Source organism: Rana temporaria, chromosome 2, assembly GCF_905171775.1.
Source record: "Rana temporaria chromosome 2, aRanTem1.1, whole genome shotgun sequence".
Lineage (NCBI taxonomy): Eukaryota > Metazoa > Chordata > Amphibia > Anura > Ranidae > Rana > Rana temporaria.
Window position 1 is genome coordinate 154,484,257 of NC_053490.1, and position 18,010 is coordinate 154,502,266.

The following is an 18,010-nucleotide window of genomic DNA, read 5'->3' on the forward strand; positions in this document are numbered from 1 at the left end:
TCATCCTATGTAGAATGAATGGTCAGGATATAAAAATGTACATAGACATAGGACAATAATTATTGGTTGTCAAAGAAACTTACCGCATAACTATGGAAGGCTATTTCTTTGTGCATTTAGTTCATGAATATACTAAATCGTTTTAAAGGGCTTAATTTTTCAATTTACTAAGACTGGAGAAACCAGAATCTATAGCAGCTGTGCATGGCAACCAGTCAACTTCTATCTTTCATTTTCAAAGCTTAATTGAACATGCTGATAACAGAGGCTGATTGGTTGACTTGTGCAGCTTCTTCAGTTTCTGTCTGCTCTAGTTTTCCTAACCCCCCCCCCCCCCCCACACACACACACACACTATTTTAGGAAAATCAGAAAATCAATGTATGGTATGTAGTTAAATGTTGGATTTCTCTATTATAACTAGGTCAGCAAGTGCCCAATGTAACTGCCAATGTACATTTACATAAGGGTCTTATTAACGTTTATTTAGATCTGTTTTGCTTTTTAACTTATAACTATGTTAGCCATACTCACAAATTAAGAAAAAGGGAGAAATTATTTCGAGAATATGGGTATGAAATTATATTACTTGCAAAATGAATTAATGATACTTATTTGTATCTCCTGAGTATTTGATCAAGAAGTATCTATCCTATATAATGTTGTACAAAGTAAAATGCTGCTGGCATGAAGACTTGTATAACTTAAACAGCCACCAAGGTCATATATGACCGCCAGCATTTGTAACGTTCCTGAGAATGCAGATATAAGTCACAGCAAGTGCTGTTACGTGCACATTGTTCCATGAAAAATTTCTTTCCTTCTTTTAGATTTAAATTATAAGAGCTTCTTGAAAATGTCACAGCATGGATTATGTCTTTGCATTGGCATTCAAGATGCAAAAAGAGTGACTTGGTATAATTGTGCATTTTATTTTTATCGTGCATGTTGCTGTATTGAAAAATCACTGCTTGCCTATCCACCAAAAGTTGCATAATACAGCCTTGAGTGTATTTAGTATGTAGTTTAATTTCCTTTTTTTTTAAACATGCCTCTTTTTTTTCTTTTTGCATCTTTTTGGTGTGTGGGGGTTTAAAGATGACATTATTTGTATAATAAGGTCATGTATAAGACGTCCACCAGTGCCACTCTGTGTCTCCATGCTAATGAAATGTGCCCTCTATAAATTTAGAGTGTGTTCTATTATTTGTGATGGAATAACAAAGTAGAGAGGAGGTGTAATATGATTCAGTTATGCTTAACGTGTCATTTTCATTTTCAAGTTTTGCTCCCATCTGTGACCTAGTGATAACCTGCACGCTTGTTATGCATAAATCCCATTATACTTGCATAGTTTAGTGTTCCCATGGAGTTACTATACAACAGTGATTTTCTTTAGAATGTAACTCATCAAGGAACATACAAATGAGCATAAAAAAAGAGAAAACATTTGATGTAACCCATCGTTGTAGCTGGAGTGTTTGTCATCAAGCTAAATTAAAAACCTCAACTGAATCAAGCAGTTATAAAAAGCAGAACATGCATATCATTATTTTCTATTTTTTCCATGAATAAGAAAATTAAAGCACAATTTCTGTGCTTCTTCATTTGGTTTATTTTTTTCCCTTACACATTTTTTTCTATATTTTACTTTGCAGGCGATTTGTAAGACATAATCCATCTAGAATTTTCTAGGTTTGATTCTAGACAAATGTTTCTTTGTTAGAAATGTGCTGCCTTAATCTTTAAAGTCTCAAAAAGCCTAAACACAAACAGACCACACAGATTAAGGTCAATATAGTCTGTGCTCAAAACTGTTTCATCCTACCCATCTACTGAATTTTAGTGCAAAATTTGCATTAGGTAGTGTGTAACTATGTGGGGAATACGTAGAGGCAGTTACTTTTGTCCCTTAAAGTATAACTAAAAGCGAAAATGTTTTTTTTTTAAGTTTTGAATAGAGTGGAGAGGGATTGGAACACCTGTCAGTTTTCATTGATGCCTGTGCCCCCATTAAGGAGGTCCCTCTCTATTTGTCCTGTTTACCATTATCATTTAAAGTAAAAGAAACCCCCAAATTTTTAGTTGCCCCCAGAAAAGTAATAGAGGGGAAACCTTCCAATGGAGACACTAGGTCTGGTAGCCTGTGAATCCCCAAGGAATTTTCGGTGATTCCTCTTCACCTGTTTGACCATGGAACAGGAAGGGAAATCTCCACAATGGGGCACAGATGGCAAAAAAAGGGGTTATAATCCTCCATTGCTCTATCCAAAATGGGGAAAAAAATGTGCCTATAGTTCCACTTTAAGGCTAAAGGGCTCAAGCTTAACAGTGCTTTCCTTTCTTAACAGTGGTGTACCCCAGGTTACACTGTGTCTAGAATAAAGCAGCATCCCCTTCCTTTCTTTTTATTAATTCTCTTATTTGTAGTTTAAGACTTATAGTATTAAGGAGATTCATAAGGGTAACATTTTATCCAGATTTGAAAGGTATTCATCTAATACAAGTGCTAATGGAGGAGATTATTTTGAATGCAATATGTTAGAGGAGTAAAACAAGAATCCTGTGCTGACCCTAAACCTATAAATCTAAACGAAATCCCCAACACCAACCCAAAGCAGCTGTGTAAATTCTAAAGATAATGAAATAAATTTAAATCGAAATAACAGCAATGAATAAACTTATTACCAAACACATTAATACATAATAAAATAGTGTTCTATCTATCTATATTTATACTGTGTGCATATATATATATATATATATATATATATATATATATATATATATATATGAGTGTATAAAAAGGTGAATCAATAAAGTCAAACAAAACAGTATAAAGGGCTTCAATGAAAGAATGTAGTGAAAACTGCATTTAAAATATCCACAATGAAAGTGTGTCTCCATACACCCAGACAGTTTCAAACAATCAGAGTGTGATCCCTGCATCCAAATAGTAATCCAATTCCAAGAGTCCCCTGATCTTCTTACCATTTAATGTGGACATTGTAGTCTGATAAGGTGGTCTTAAATGGCATATGTCAATCCTCCAGTGATTCCCCATATATGTTATTTCAAATCACTGTCCTGCTCAGGAGAAAACCTCAAGATGTCATAAAAGAAGGCAGACAAAAATTCATTGTGCAACACATCTTTATTAAAAACTAAAAGCATGTATAAAAATTGCACTCACATTAGGTAGTGCTATTTCCTAGTACCAACACGAGAGCATACTCATATCCAGAGATATCCACACCGCTTTCTACTTCTGGGTGTGTGCCAGGAGAATTAAGCACCCTGTAACATTCCATGCACTATATACAGTATATCTACACTACAATCATCAACTGGGCTAAAGTATCAACACTAAAATACACCAATGACCACACTGCTTCTGACAAGCAGCAATCAATATTGTCCAAAGTTTACTGACATGTTATTCACAGATAATCACATTATTATGCTATGCAAACCAGTAATCCACTAGATATTCAACAATCCTGAACCATAGATATTCTAAAAATATTATAACAAAAAGTTTAAATTGCTGCAAATTTTAAAACCCTTTAGGACATAATGGCCTGGATTCTTAAAGCACTTACGTCAACGTATCTTTATATACGCCGTGTAAGTGCACTGATGCGCCGTCGTATCTATGCGCCTGATTCCCAAAGCTAGATACGCCTGAATTGTGGCTTCATCCGACCGACAAAAGTTTCCTACGCCGTCGGAGCCTGGGCGCATTTTTACGCTGGCCGCAAGGGGCGCTTCCATTGATTTACGCGTCGAATATGCAAATGACCGAGATACGCCGATTCACGAACGTACGTATTACAGCCCGTCGCTGTAATCTATGCCGTTTATGTAAGGTGTACGTCCGGCCTAAAGTTAAGCCTCATAAAGCAGGTGTAAGTCATGTTAGGGTATGGACCAGGGAACAGCTGTCATATTTTAAGTTGTTTACGTAAGTCGTACGTGAATGGGGCTTGGCGTAGGTTACGTTCACGTCGTAGGCATTGAGCCGTCGTATCTTATGGAGTATATGCGCCGTTCGTTCGGCCCTTCATTTGCATGGGGTCACTCTTCATTTTAATAGATCATGCCCACTTCCTTCCTACTTTGAATTAGGCGGGCTTTACGCTACGCCGGCACAACAAAGGGAGCAAGTGCTTTGTGAATACTGTTCTTGCCTCTCTATGTTACGCATATGAGATGCGCTACGCCGCTCTAAAGATGCACCTACGTGAATCCGGGCCAATGTGTTCAATAGAAATACTCTCCTTTGTTTCATTCTTTAATATTCTTTATTTATGTTTGTCCCCCTCCATTTTATGAATACCCTATCTATACAACACAATTGTAATCTCCTTGATTTCCCCTGATGTACTATTTATCAATGTGTTTATCATACCCTTTTTTATATTAATATGCTTGCTAGTTAATAACTTTCTGGTTGTGCGACCACATACTGGAGAACACATGGGCAGCTGGTAGGTCACAAGTGTAGTGGCAATTGAAACTAATTTATCAGTTTTATAAACCATAACTGTAATATTGGACTTGAATGTTTTCCTATTCCATGCATGACCACTCAGTGTTTTGCAAACATTACACCTACCACGTGTAAAATGATTTGCTATCCAGAAAGGTAATATCCATTCTGGTGAATTAATTACATTAGGGGTCAATTTTAATCCTTACAGTGAGACTCTTCTATATATAATTCGAGGTTTCTTCAGTAGGAGGGGACCAAGTATTCCATCTTTCAAAATCATAGGCCAATATTTGTTCAAAGTAGCCTCCTCTTTCTTATATTTGCTATTAAAATCTGTAATAAGTACAAATTTAAAGGTTTATATATCCTCTCTAGAATAGGGAACGCATATGTATGAGCTGTCAACACTGCACACCCCAATTTATTATATATACATTCCCTCAGGGGGGTGGTTAACAGCAAAAGATATCACTTATGTATCAATCATTTTTTGTTAAAAAATGTGCTTATTATATCAAAGAGTACTTTATAAATACATGAGAGTTATAAAAAGCAATCCTGGCTTTGACATAGAAAATGCAACCCATCAATAGTAAAAGAAACAACACATGTTACATAAAACCCATTGTATTTGCGTAGTATTTCACATGTCAAAGCCAGGATTGCTTTTTACAACTCTCATGTATTTATAAAGTACTTTTTGATATAATAAACACATTTTTTACCAAAAATTGATTGCTACATAAGTAATATTTTTTTTCTGCAAAAAAAAAACCCTGAGGGAATTTCTATTTTATCTCCATCTTCTCTAACCATCTTTTTCCTAGTTTGCACAATACTCTCCATATTGGATACTTTCTACTGGACAGACTCCAAAAATTCCTTACCATAACCTTTCTGTAAAAACCTTTGCATTATGGTATCATTTTGTGTGTAAATCCGCTTATATTATAACAGTTCCCCTGCTTGGTGAGAGCTAGAAATTGGTATAAAATTGTTTCTGGTTTCCTAAAATATTTTCTTACAAATTTTATTGGAATCTTTATATACCCTTAGATCTGGGAAATTGATGGGTTTTTCTTTACACACACACACACACACACACACACACAAAAAACTAATATTATAAACATTATTTGACACATGTTCCCAAAATCCCTTATACTTTCCTTAGACACTTGTGAAATAATAAAAAATTGTGACCACCTTATTTGTTTAAGGGATCGTTTAAGGGATCCACATATGAGTTGAGCAGAACCACTTTATATTGGTCTGATGGAATATACAGTATCTCACAAAAGTGCGTACACCCCTCACATGTTTGTAAATATTTTATTATATATTTTCATGTGACAAAACTAAAGAAATTACACTTTGCAACAATGTAAAGTAGTGAGTGTACAGCTTGTATAACAGTGTACATTTTCTGTCCCCTTACAATAACTCAACACGCAGCCATTAATGTCTAAACCGCTGGAAACAAAAGTGAGTGTCCAAAAGTGAAAATGTCCAAATTGGACCCAAAGTGTCAATATTTTGTGTGGCCACCATTATTTTCCAGCACTGCATTAACCGTCTTGGGCATGGAGTTCACCAGAGCTTCACAGGTTGCCACTGGAGTCCTCTTCCACTCGTCCATGGCCCAGTCCCTGAAGGGAGGGGATCATGCTCTGCTTCAGTATGTCACATTACATGTTGGCATTCATGGTTCCCTCAATTAACTGTAGCTCCCCAGTGTCATCAGCACTCATGCAGCCCCAAACCATGACACTCCTACCACCATGCTTGACTGTAGGCAAGACACACTTGTCTTTGTACTCCTCACCTTAAATGCCGCGACACATGCTTGACACCATTTGAACCAAATACGTTTATCTTGGTCTCATCAGACCACAGGAAATGGTTCCAGTAATTAATTTTCTTAGTCTGATTGTCTTCAGCAAACAGTTTGCAGGCTTTCTTGTGCATCATCTTTAGAAGAGGCCATGCAGACAAATTTGATGCAATGTGTGGCATATGTGACAGACTGACCCCCCAAATCTTCAACCTCTGCAAAAATGCTGGCAGCACTTATATTTCCCAAAGACAATCTCTATAAATATGATGCTGAGCATGTGCACTCAACATCTTTGGTCGACCATGGCGAGGCCTGTTCTGCGTGGAACCTGTCCTGTTAAACTGCTGTATAGCCTTGGTCACCGTGCTGCTGCTCAGTTTAAAAGTTTTGGCAGTCTTCTTATAGCCTAGGCCATCTTTATGTAAAGCAACAATTTTTTTTTAAGATCCTCAGAGATTTCTTTGCCATGAGGTGCCATGTTGAGCTTCCAGTGACCAGTATGAGAAAGTTAGAGCGATAACACCAAATTGTACACACCTGCTCCCCACTTACACCTAAAACCTTGTAGTAACACTAACGAGACACATGACAACGGGGAGGAAAAATGGCTAATTGGGCTCAATTTCGACATTTTCACTTAGAGGTGTACTCACTTTTTTTGCCAGTGGTTTAGGCATTAATGGCTGTGTGTTGAGTTATTTGGAGGGGACAGCAAATTTACACTGTTATACAAGCTGTACACTCACTACTTTACATTGTAGCAAAGTGTAATTTCTTCAGTGTTGTCACGTGAAAAGATATAATAAAATATTTACAAAAATGTGAGGGATGTACTCACTTTTGTGACATACTGTGTGAATATATACAGTATATATATATATATATATATATATATATACATACACACATATTTATTTGTGAACAGGTTTAGAGGGTAAAACATTTTTCCAGGATCCTCTGTGCGTACATATTGCCAGAGAAATTATTTTGCACAAGATCTCTTGGTGGGGAGTTGCCCCAGCCGCCAGTATGCAGAAAAAGTATGTAGCATGGACATTTGTATTGGAGGCTTCTTGTTTCTTGTATACGTCATTGTTTTAATGACAGATTTACTTTAATGTACTCAAAGGATTTGTTTTCAAACAAGACTTTTACTTGCCATTTGCTCATCTCAATGTGAAGAGTCCTAATTGGAAGCCTGGACAGCTCACAGTAGCGTGCCTTTTCAATGATTTAGGTGTTTCACCTTTCAGTAAATGTAAAATAGATTCGGACACGGGTTTTCAAATGATAGTATAATGAGTCTTTTTGATTTATAGCTATATCTACTTAGTTTAGAACACCAGCACAATTAGATGGAAAGTCTCCTTTAGTGCTATTGATAGGGAGCAGCAAAACAGGTCATGTTCCAATTAATAATGTGACACTGGGTGTGGCTGGTGACAGCTTCACTGTTGCTCCATGCTTTATTACCACTGGAAGGGAATAAAGTATCAGAAAGCTTATGTTGGAATAAATACTGTGTATACACAATAAGGTGAATTTAAGATGTTACCTAAGTACTTGAACAAAAACTAGCTGCTGCAATTTATTTCTTTGTGAAAAAATAAATGGATGGGGCTTATTGTGTTCAAAGTAATTTCCAATCTAATAACAGATTGTGGTAAAAAAAAAATTATCAAGTATTTAATAGCTCAAGACAGATCATAATGCTCATTTATTTTTGTTTAATACATTATAATTTGGTCTGTAGTACACTTTGGTGATACACACTGTGTATTGAGGCCTGGATGGTTTAAAGCCTTTGCTACAGTTGTGCTTTAAGGTAATTATTTAACTGTCTTATAGGGGTATACTGTTTATCCACTTGTAAAAATGGAAAATCAACCATGGTTTTATTTAGTTTAGTCACTGGGCTTTTTTGTTGTTTCAGTGATGTCTCTATTCCACACATTATATCTTTTAGCTTGTGTAGTCTACCATAACAAATCATGCATCATTTTTCTTTGGATAGATATGTCTTTGATAGTAGATTTGCATATATGTATATATATTAAATATAGTAAAGTGCTGAGGTATATCAATATTATAAAGTGATGCCTTCGTCCCATTAAATTATTGTAGAGAAAAGGGAGGCTTGTGGTGGACTATAATGGCATCATATGTGCAACTGATAAAACAGTTGATATTATAATTAAAAGGTTTTTATTACAAAAATAGAAACATTCCATAACATTCACAATAAAATATCAGTTGTGACAACCATGAATCAACTTATCGTTGGCATATACTACCAACAATATATACAAAGTACCAGTAATTGCGCAGTGTATGTAAATTCTACATGTCTCATGTTTCGCAGTTACTTGATGTCCGCTTCCTCAGGAGTCATACATAGGCGCATAATTGGATGAAAGGTATGTACAAGGAATATGTCACAAAACTAAAAATAAACAAATAAACATTAATATCTTTTTATATATATATATATATATATATATATATATATATATATATATATATATATATATTTATTGTCTGCCAGTAAATAACCATCACCAAAAGAACATCTCACCGTGGATGCTGTGTCAGGTAAGTGGCCAGGAGCCCAGACCATGAATGGCAACCCACCCCGGAGGACACAGAAAGTCACAGGATGGCCCAAAACATAGGTATAACCTAGATAAATATTTGAATTAGACATATGTCAGTATATTCACATTCCCCTCAGGCCCATAAACATGGCCAGGTGGCAAATTATATTAAATATAAGCATTGTCCATATATATGTATACAAAACATATACCTTCTATAAAGAGACGTCTGTTCTATCCCACTCAATGTCACTTGGTATATTATATATAAGTACCCAGAGGGGCGATTTATATATAATATATATAATATACCAAGTGACATTGATTGGGATAGAACAGACGTCTCTTTATAGAAGGTATATGTTCTGTATACATATATATGGACAATGCTTATATTTAAATATATAATTTGCCACCTGGCCACGTTTATGGGCCCTAGGGGAATGTGAATATACTGACATATGTCTAATTCAAATTTTTATCTAGATTATACCTATGTTTTGGGCCATCCTGTGACTTTCTGTGTCCTCCGGGGAGGGTTGCCATTCCTGGTCTGGGCTCCTGGCCACTTACCTGACACAGCATCCACGGTGAGATGTTCTTTTGGTGATGGTTATATACTGGCAGATGGATGCACTTTTTTCTATAGAACTGTAGCAATATATTTCCCAATATATATATATATATATATATATATATATATATATATATTAATGTTTATTTTTAGTTTCGTGACATATTCCCTCTACATACCTTTCAACCAATTATGCGCCTATGTATGACTCCTGAGGAAGCGAACATCAAGTAACCGCGAAACATGAGACATGTAGAAATTACTAGTACTTTGTATATATTGTTGGTAGTATATGCCAACGATAAGTTGATTCATGGTTGTCACAACTGATATTTTTTGTAAATGTTATGAAATGTTTCTATTTTTGTAATCAAAACCTTTTAATTATAATATCGACTGTTTTATCAGTTGCACATATGATGCCATTAAAGTCCACCACAAGCCTCCCTTTTCTCTACAATATATGTATATATATTATTATTTTTTTCATTTTCTAGGTTTTATTATCTTTTTGACACTACATTGTGATGAACACACAAAAATTCGAATCTGTGTGCCTACATTAATATAAAATTCAGATAAGATTAGCCAGGTTGGTGAGGGCACAGATTAACACAATGGCATTGTAGTGGATTTTTTTTTCTTTTTTTCTTTTTTATGGGGGGGGGGGGTGTCTGTGTCTGGTCAGTGTAGACCAGCTGTGCAGGAACAGATCACTATAGGAATGAGCTGCTGCTGCATTGAAGTGATTGTAAAAGTAAAAAAAAAAAAATCTATAAAAATAACAAACATGTTATACTTACCTGCTCTTTTGCTGTGGTTTTGCACAGAGCAGCCCAGATCCTCATCTTCTCGGTGCCTCGTCTGTGCCCCTGTTGAGTGCACACACAACTTGCTATGGGGGCACCTAAGCTGAGCTGCAGGTCCATGTGTCAATTCAGACACAGAGCTGCAGTTCAGCCCTGCCACCTTTCTCTCCTGATTGGCTAACTGGCTTTGATTGACAGCAGCGGGAGCCAATGGCACAGCTGCTGTGTCTCAGCCAGTCACAAGGGAGACAGCTGAGATATTTAAAGACATCACTGGACAGAGATGGAGCTCGGGTAAGTATTAAAGGGGTTGCTGCACACAGAAGGCTTTTTATCTCAATGCATAGAATGCATTATAGAAAAAACCTTCTGACTTTCCAAGCCTTTAAGAAGTTTCCAAAGGCAGCTTCAGCTCTGCGTGAGCCTCTGCTATGAAGTCAGAAGCATTATGCTTACAGTGATTTGCTACAAGCAATCATATGGAGCACTGTGTAGCAAGATCAGAAGCCCAGAAACGAATCATTTCAGCTCTTTGACATTATTTTAAAATGGTGCTGGGGCGCATAGCTACTGTCCCTGTGCCATTTTAAAACAGCACCTGAAACTTAGGTGGTTAACTTTTTTTTTTAATTATTTACAGAAGTCCGAGCAAGTTGTGTTTAGGTCACAGTATAACTTTAATCCAGCTTTATCAAGTCAGTACAAACTTGAGTAAACATAGTATAACTGACCAACCAGCATTGACCTTATTACTGCATTCCAATGTGTCTAGCTGATAATATTATTTGATGTGCCCTCTACCAATAACCTTCTGTGAGTGTTGCTTTCCGGTTTAAGTAAATTATGTCTCAGTGTAATATGTAAATTTTGCCTGTCTCACAAACTCTCACCAATGCTATAGTATATGTTAGACCAATGGTTAACAAACTTTTCCTCAAACTCCATTAACAGTTCATGAAAGTAGCACTATTGCAGAATTCAGTAACTGTTTCACAACACCTTCCACAATATTCATCTTTGGAAATCTCTTGAACCTACCTGTGAATTTCAACATCTTTACCTTATTTTAAAGTTAAATGCACTTTGATTTTGCTTTGTTTATATCTTATGTGCATTAAAATAAACACATATGTTTTTATTTTTCAGAGCAAGAGGAGTGTGTTAACTGTACAGATGAATGCAGAGTCCTTGGCCATTCTGACAGATGTTGGATGCCGCAGTTTCCTACAGCAAACCAGGTTGAAAATGCTGATTATCGCACAAATCTCTTTGTTCCAACTGTGGAAGCTCACGTTGAGACTGAGACTTATGAAACTGTGAATCCCACTGGAAAAAAGACATTTTGTACATTTGGGAAAGACAAACGAGAGCACACCATTCTCATTGCCAATGTAAAACCATATTTAAAAGCCAAGCGTGCCCTGAGTCCTCTGCTACAAGAGGTTCCCTCTGCCTCTAGCAGTCCAACCAAGACATGCATTGAGCCTTGTGCCTCAACTAAGGGACCATTGAATGGCTGTGAAATAAAATCAGGAGTCTTGGCAGAAACAACCAGTCCATACCTGTCTTCTGAAAGTCAGTACATATCGCCTAGTAAACAGACAAAGGACCCTCAATATATTGCATCAGACCCAATGGCTCGTGTATTTGCTGATGTACACAACAGAGTGAGCCGAGACTCAAGTGAAATGGACGCTGTCTTGGAGCACCTGGAGCATTCGAATCGCGATTTGGGCCGAGAGTCTGTGGATGCTGAGGAAGTTGTGAGAGAAATTGATAAACTCTTACAAGACTGTCGAGGCAGTGAACCTGTGGCTGTTAGAAAGTGAGATGGACAGAGAGGCTATTATGTTTGCCTTTTTTGAAGTTACATACAGTTTTCCCTTGGTACAGCACATTTTCAGGGGAGATGATGGACAGATGCTGCTTTGTGGCTAAAAGTGAACTTTTAAAGTGCCCCCAAATTCTTGTCACTGTCTTTTTTTCTGTTACTCAGATTACACTGGCTTTATTTTGGCAAAAAATACTTTTGGACAAAGTCAAGAATAATATGTTGTGGTGAAATTTGACAATCTGTTGTAAAAGGGAACAGAACTGGGACTACTTGCGAAGTTGTGCAACTTCCCACTGTAATTGGTGTGACTTTTCATTTGCCGAGGAAAAGAACCCATTAATTAACAGGGTTAACTAATATATGTGTGGATTTTAAATGAACATCACTAGCTTCTAATTAAAGTCCTAACTAATTTTTGCTGTAGTCTTAGCTGCACAAAACATCAACACCCATTTGTGGTTAACATTTCTATATAAATTATCAACATTCCAAAAACATTTCCAGTACAACCTGTCAGTGTCATGTAGTACATTTTCATGCCACACATAGTAATATATATCAACAAAATTATATAGTCGACTTACTGTGTCCTGCACTTGCATACGCTAATTCACTTTATGTACGATGAAAAGTGTTGAATTAGAATTTTAGTGTCCTACAAAAATTTACACACAGTTATCTACATAGAAATAATTATGTTTTTCAACTGCTAAAAATGGTTCTTAAAAAAAAGAGCATTGCCATCTAAAAGTAAAGTTAACCGATAGAATGGAAATATTTTTTTAAATTAATTTGTGGACACTAAAATTTGCTCAGGAAAGTAAAATGTCCCATTCATAAAAACAAAAAACAAAAAAAACAAATATCACATGACCATTTAAATGTGCAAATGTAAGAAGATTTAAATGTGTTTACATCAAAATTACATATTTTTATGATTTATTTGCAATTTTAGTGCATATGAGCCAAATTGTTGCGTGTATAAGAGCTATATTGTGTATTTTATTAAATTAATATATAGTTGTGTTGCAAAAAGAAAAAAAAAATGGGCTTATATTGTAAATGGCAAGTGTTGCCTCAGTAGCTGTCGAACTCTATGAGTTTTTGTTTTCCTGTTTCCTTTTCCCTCTGTGGATTATGGGAAGCAGTGCCTCAGAGCTACAACTCTTGTTATATGTATGGTCTTAAAACAGTAGTACATAATCTGTTCAAAATGTGTTTAAGAAGACTGTTGGAGCAAAGTTAGCAAGAAACAAACATATTCTTTAAACATGTCATTGTGGAAGTTTACATTTAAAAGTGGAACTGTGGCCAGGCATGGACATTCACATATTTACATATTCTTTACAAGCAACAAATACACATTAAAACAATACCTTACTGACCCCATGTAGCTGAAGGCAATATAGAGTATTTCATCCTCTTAATCCTAGCAGAAAAAATAAATAAAATAAAGGCCACCTTTACTTTAGATAAACACCCCACCCCCTTAAGTTTACCCTGCCTGGTAAAATAATTACTTTATTTCGAGATCCCGTAATCTTTACTGCATAATTATGTTTGATACTGTAGCGTCTTTGCAAGGAAAAGTTCTGGAGAGGTCCTCTACCTTTTTTTCTTGTTCCTTAGGTTCATTTCAGCAGCTCTGCCCACCTACCTCGCCCCTTCTATCAGTGAAATAACAGCTTGCAAACGTTCTTACTATTGCATTTTAGGATGAATTTCTCCACAGTGCCTGCATCTACATAGGTCATTGAGGGTTTGCTGTCATATTTATTGCCTGTTAAGAAAATGTTAATATGTGAATGTCCTTAGTCTGGCCACATGTTTACTTTAAGTCCATGATAGGAAACCAAATAAGGGAATATTATATATAAAGCCTTAGTAACACTTTTCCCTTCAAAACTGGCACCAGTTAAAATCATATAGCACCAATTTTGAAATCATATTAATAAAACAATAAAGGCTTATTTAATAACGTGTCTTTGATGTGGATTTCCTACATAGGGGTTCTTAAACATAAATTCTTTTTGTAGAAATGAAAATGTATAATTTGGGACATAAGTGGACCAAGATATCAGAAGGCCTGATGTCAAAGATTACAAGTGTGCCAGGTGCATCACCTGTTCCACAGCATTAACGTTAACATATTCAGCAAAAAAAAGAAGTATGTTTAGCTTTGCACAAGATTTGCACCAAAGACACATCTTAAATAAGCCACAAAATGTCATGTTTACTAAGTAGTGCATATTCCAAAAGGCAACTTCATGATGAATTTGCCATTAAGCTCAGTTTGGAATTGTGAGCTGTCTTATGGAAAGGCCTTCCTTAGCAAATATGTGCCATAATGATTTAGTATGATAATTCTAAGATTTATTTATAAGCAAAATATATGTAAAATCATATTCTTGTGTCCAGAGACATTTCTAAAGGTATAATTTTAATAATTGCATGTTTATTTGTCTTTTTAATACATCTTTATAAAATAAAAAATAAAAACAAAGGCATAAAAATACAGATTTTTATACACAGAATGATATGCACAGACATGTCGAGCTGAACAAACATTATTATCTTGTGTATGGATTGTTTACAAAATGTATCTTCACATCACAGCAGGCAAATGGGAAGTACTGTAAATTCTAATAAAAACTGACCATTGGAAGATTTACTAAAGGAATACTTTTGGTGCTAGCCCAGTTTAACAGTTTTCTTTGCAAATAGCCAATTTAATTTTGGAGAGTTTTTTATTTTTTTTAGCTTTTCCTTAATCTTATTGGGTGTTTCAACATCCATAGGTTTGCACTGCTAGTGTAAGTATTAGGACACCTGTGTGTGATCATTGCTCATTTTGGGCAGGGAGGTTGAGCTGTTAAAATCATATATCCAGTGCACCTTTCTGTATTTACAAGTAGACTTTAAGACATTTTGAGAGAACAAAATAAATTAAATGAAAAATCTGTGTTCAGCTTGCTTAAATCCACCAAACTGTACCTTATATGATTAAATACAGCTCATATTTTAATTGCATTGCACTACAGTACTTAATACCGCCCACAGCAAAAATTTACCTGGGTACATTTGCCAGTGGATTAAAGCCCATACTCCTTTAGTAAATCACCTCCTCATATACACATCTGAATTGATTTATAGTGTAATTTCCATAGTTATTTGTCAATTCATTTCTTTGTACTAATTAAATGTCAGTACATGTCTTTGTGGATGTGTGGTTAAGAATACCATGTCTTTTAATTCTCCCAGGAAATGTCTTGTGACAGCGCTTCATTGTCAATTGCCTACTGGCTACCTTGCATTGTTAACTGTATCTCATTATCATGGTACAACATGTACCACAAACAACTGACTGTACAAATGCTGCATTGCTCTGCATATTTTGGACAATTTATGTACCTAAATGTAATGTCTGTGTGTTTTGCGATGTCCCTATCCATTGGGAGGGCCAGGCTTGATTTGCTTGATAGCTGAAATTCCACAGTAAAATCCAATTTGTTTCTGGCATCTATAGAATTTTTTTTAATAGAAAAGGGAAGGTTGATGTGGGAATAGTCATAATATGCCTTTTTTTGTTTAGTATATTGACTGAACAAAATTCACAAACCCAGTTTAAACACACACAGTTTTGATTCCGCTGAGCTTAACAAGTCATCAGTATCTTGAAAACAATAGGAAAGATTTACCAAAACAATAGAGGCTGTTCAGTTAACATGTTGCGTGTTCACAAAGTTTAGTAAATAAAGTGAGCTGCATTCACTTTGAATGGCAAATCATGTGCAAGAGAAATGTAAACATTCTTTATCGGATGATTGGCGTGAACACGGCTTCATCTTAACCACTAAGCTAAGTCAACATTTACTTTGTGATGTGAAAATACACTTTGCAAAGTATGATTTTTACTTGTTTAGTAAATCAACCCAGTTCACTCCAACAGAAATCAAGACAGAAGATTCTGCCATGTTTACAACTCATTTTTAAATTTCCTAACCTTGTATATATGTTTTATTTTATTGATAACTAAAATGTAATGGTAATTTGGAAACAGTTTGTGGTTTGCTTCTGTTGGGTATAACACTGCTTTACTTGGCTATGGCAAAAGGATTCAAATCATTCCAATAACATAAGCAATCCATTAAAAAGTTAAAATAAGAGAATATTGTTTATTTTTTTTATTTTATTTTTTACGGTTAACTATTTCAGTTTGATAGTATTGTCATAATTTATTCTTTAAGGCCTTGTTCACACCATGGTCAGTTTTTCTGCACGCGTTCTGCAAGGGCTCAACAATTTTTTTTTTCTCTGTGCCTTGTTTCCACCACAAGATGCAGATTGTTTCTGTGCAGGAATCTGCAATGTTTATGCAGTTTTCTACACAGGAAAAAAACTGACATGACATCAACATTGGTATGAATAGGGTACATAACTGATGCGCATGAAAACTGATGTCAACGTGCAGAGAAACTGATGTCCATGTGCATGAAAACTGTTATAAACTGATGTGAAACTGATGTCTCTGCAAATGAAATCTGCATGGTTTTCCTATCAGTTCCCATCAGTTTTCTTGCACGCATGGTGTGAACTAGCCCTTAAAGTGGAGATAAACCCATCGATTTAACAGTTTCAAAAAATAGTTGCTTTCCTGGCACGTGCCAAGAATGTAACTGTCACATTGGTTGTGCTCTTAACCAAACTTTCAAATCATCCAATGGCTGGTGTCATAACTGATCACATGTGTGTGTGCAGCATCTTGGCAGTTGAAGCTCAAACAGAGGCCAAGATGGCAGCTTCCTTGACTGAAAGCGATAGGAGGGTTTAGTTCTGCCTTAAGCTTATTGACCCCCAGTTGTTTAATAGTCATTCAAATAATAATAGCTTTGTTGAGTTTGTTCACAGAGTTGACCATGCAAAATTCCATCACAAGCAAGATTTTTTTTAATTGAATAGATAAAGAAATCAAAGGGCTGTCTCATACATTCCAATATTTGCAGCAACATTGCAAACATCACAGCTGACTCCAAAGTATTGGAACCATTTTTTAATCCTACTAAAATTTTTACAAATTTTCTGATATAAAATAAAATTTTCACGCTATTGCACATTTCAGATTGGATAACATAATAATGGCAGGAAATTCCACCGCAATCTGGGGGCAGAAAAGGGTAATAATTTGCAACCCATCATTTTAATTAAGCATCCATACATATGTGACTACCCTGGTAAGTCATAATGCACAATGAGTACATTAATTACACCCATGAGTTAGGACAATAATATAACCTTATAATCCAAAGCTTCTGTCCAACCGAAGGGACACTATGGGCATTGTATTTTGCTAGAGAGACAGCTTATCCTAAATGTATATATACACAATAACAGAAGAGCTGCACACCGGTGTACACAATACGTTTTGGATCAAATGTCTTAACCTGCCCAAGCACAAGGCACTATAATGAGCATGGACTGCAATATTTCTATTATGGTGACTGCAAACAAATGTCTTCAGTGGCATAATTTCTATCCAGTGAACATAAGACATCTGTAAGTTCAGTGTCTACATAATAGGCAAACATGATGATGAGTGTGGACTAACCAATATGCACTTGTTCACCAGTGGATCACCAATTGAAAAATGTGGTTGCTGTCTATTAAAGTCTGGAAATGTGTGTCTATAATTCTTCTGTGTGCATAAATCACCTTCAAAGGAAATGTAAAAATAAAGCTCAAAAACAAAAATAATTTCACCTTGGCACCTGGTTTCTAAGGTGTCCTGGAGGTATGTGTGATTTCACTATGTACTGTTGCTTCCTGGGATAGCTGGGTTCTTGAAATCCCATGAGAATGCACATTGTAGT

General features: G+C 35.8%; 1 protein-coding gene across 6 annotated transcripts in view; it reads left to right on the forward strand.

The window, feature by feature from the left end:
• Window positions 1-16,309, forward strand: part of PCDH17 (protocadherin 17) — a 293,915-nt gene extending 277,606 nt beyond the window's left edge. For all 6 annotated transcript variants that reach the window (XM_040341339.1, XM_040341337.1, XM_040341338.1 and 3 more), the window contains one exon: window positions 11,456-16,309. In XM_040341339.1, the coding sequence (XP_040197273.1) occupies window positions 11,456-12,138 (683 nt within the window). In that variant the 3' untranslated portion in view covers window positions 12,139-16,309. The remainder of the gene's footprint in view (window positions 1-11,455) is intronic.
• The last annotated feature ends 1,701 nt before the right edge of the window (window positions 16,310-18,010 follow it).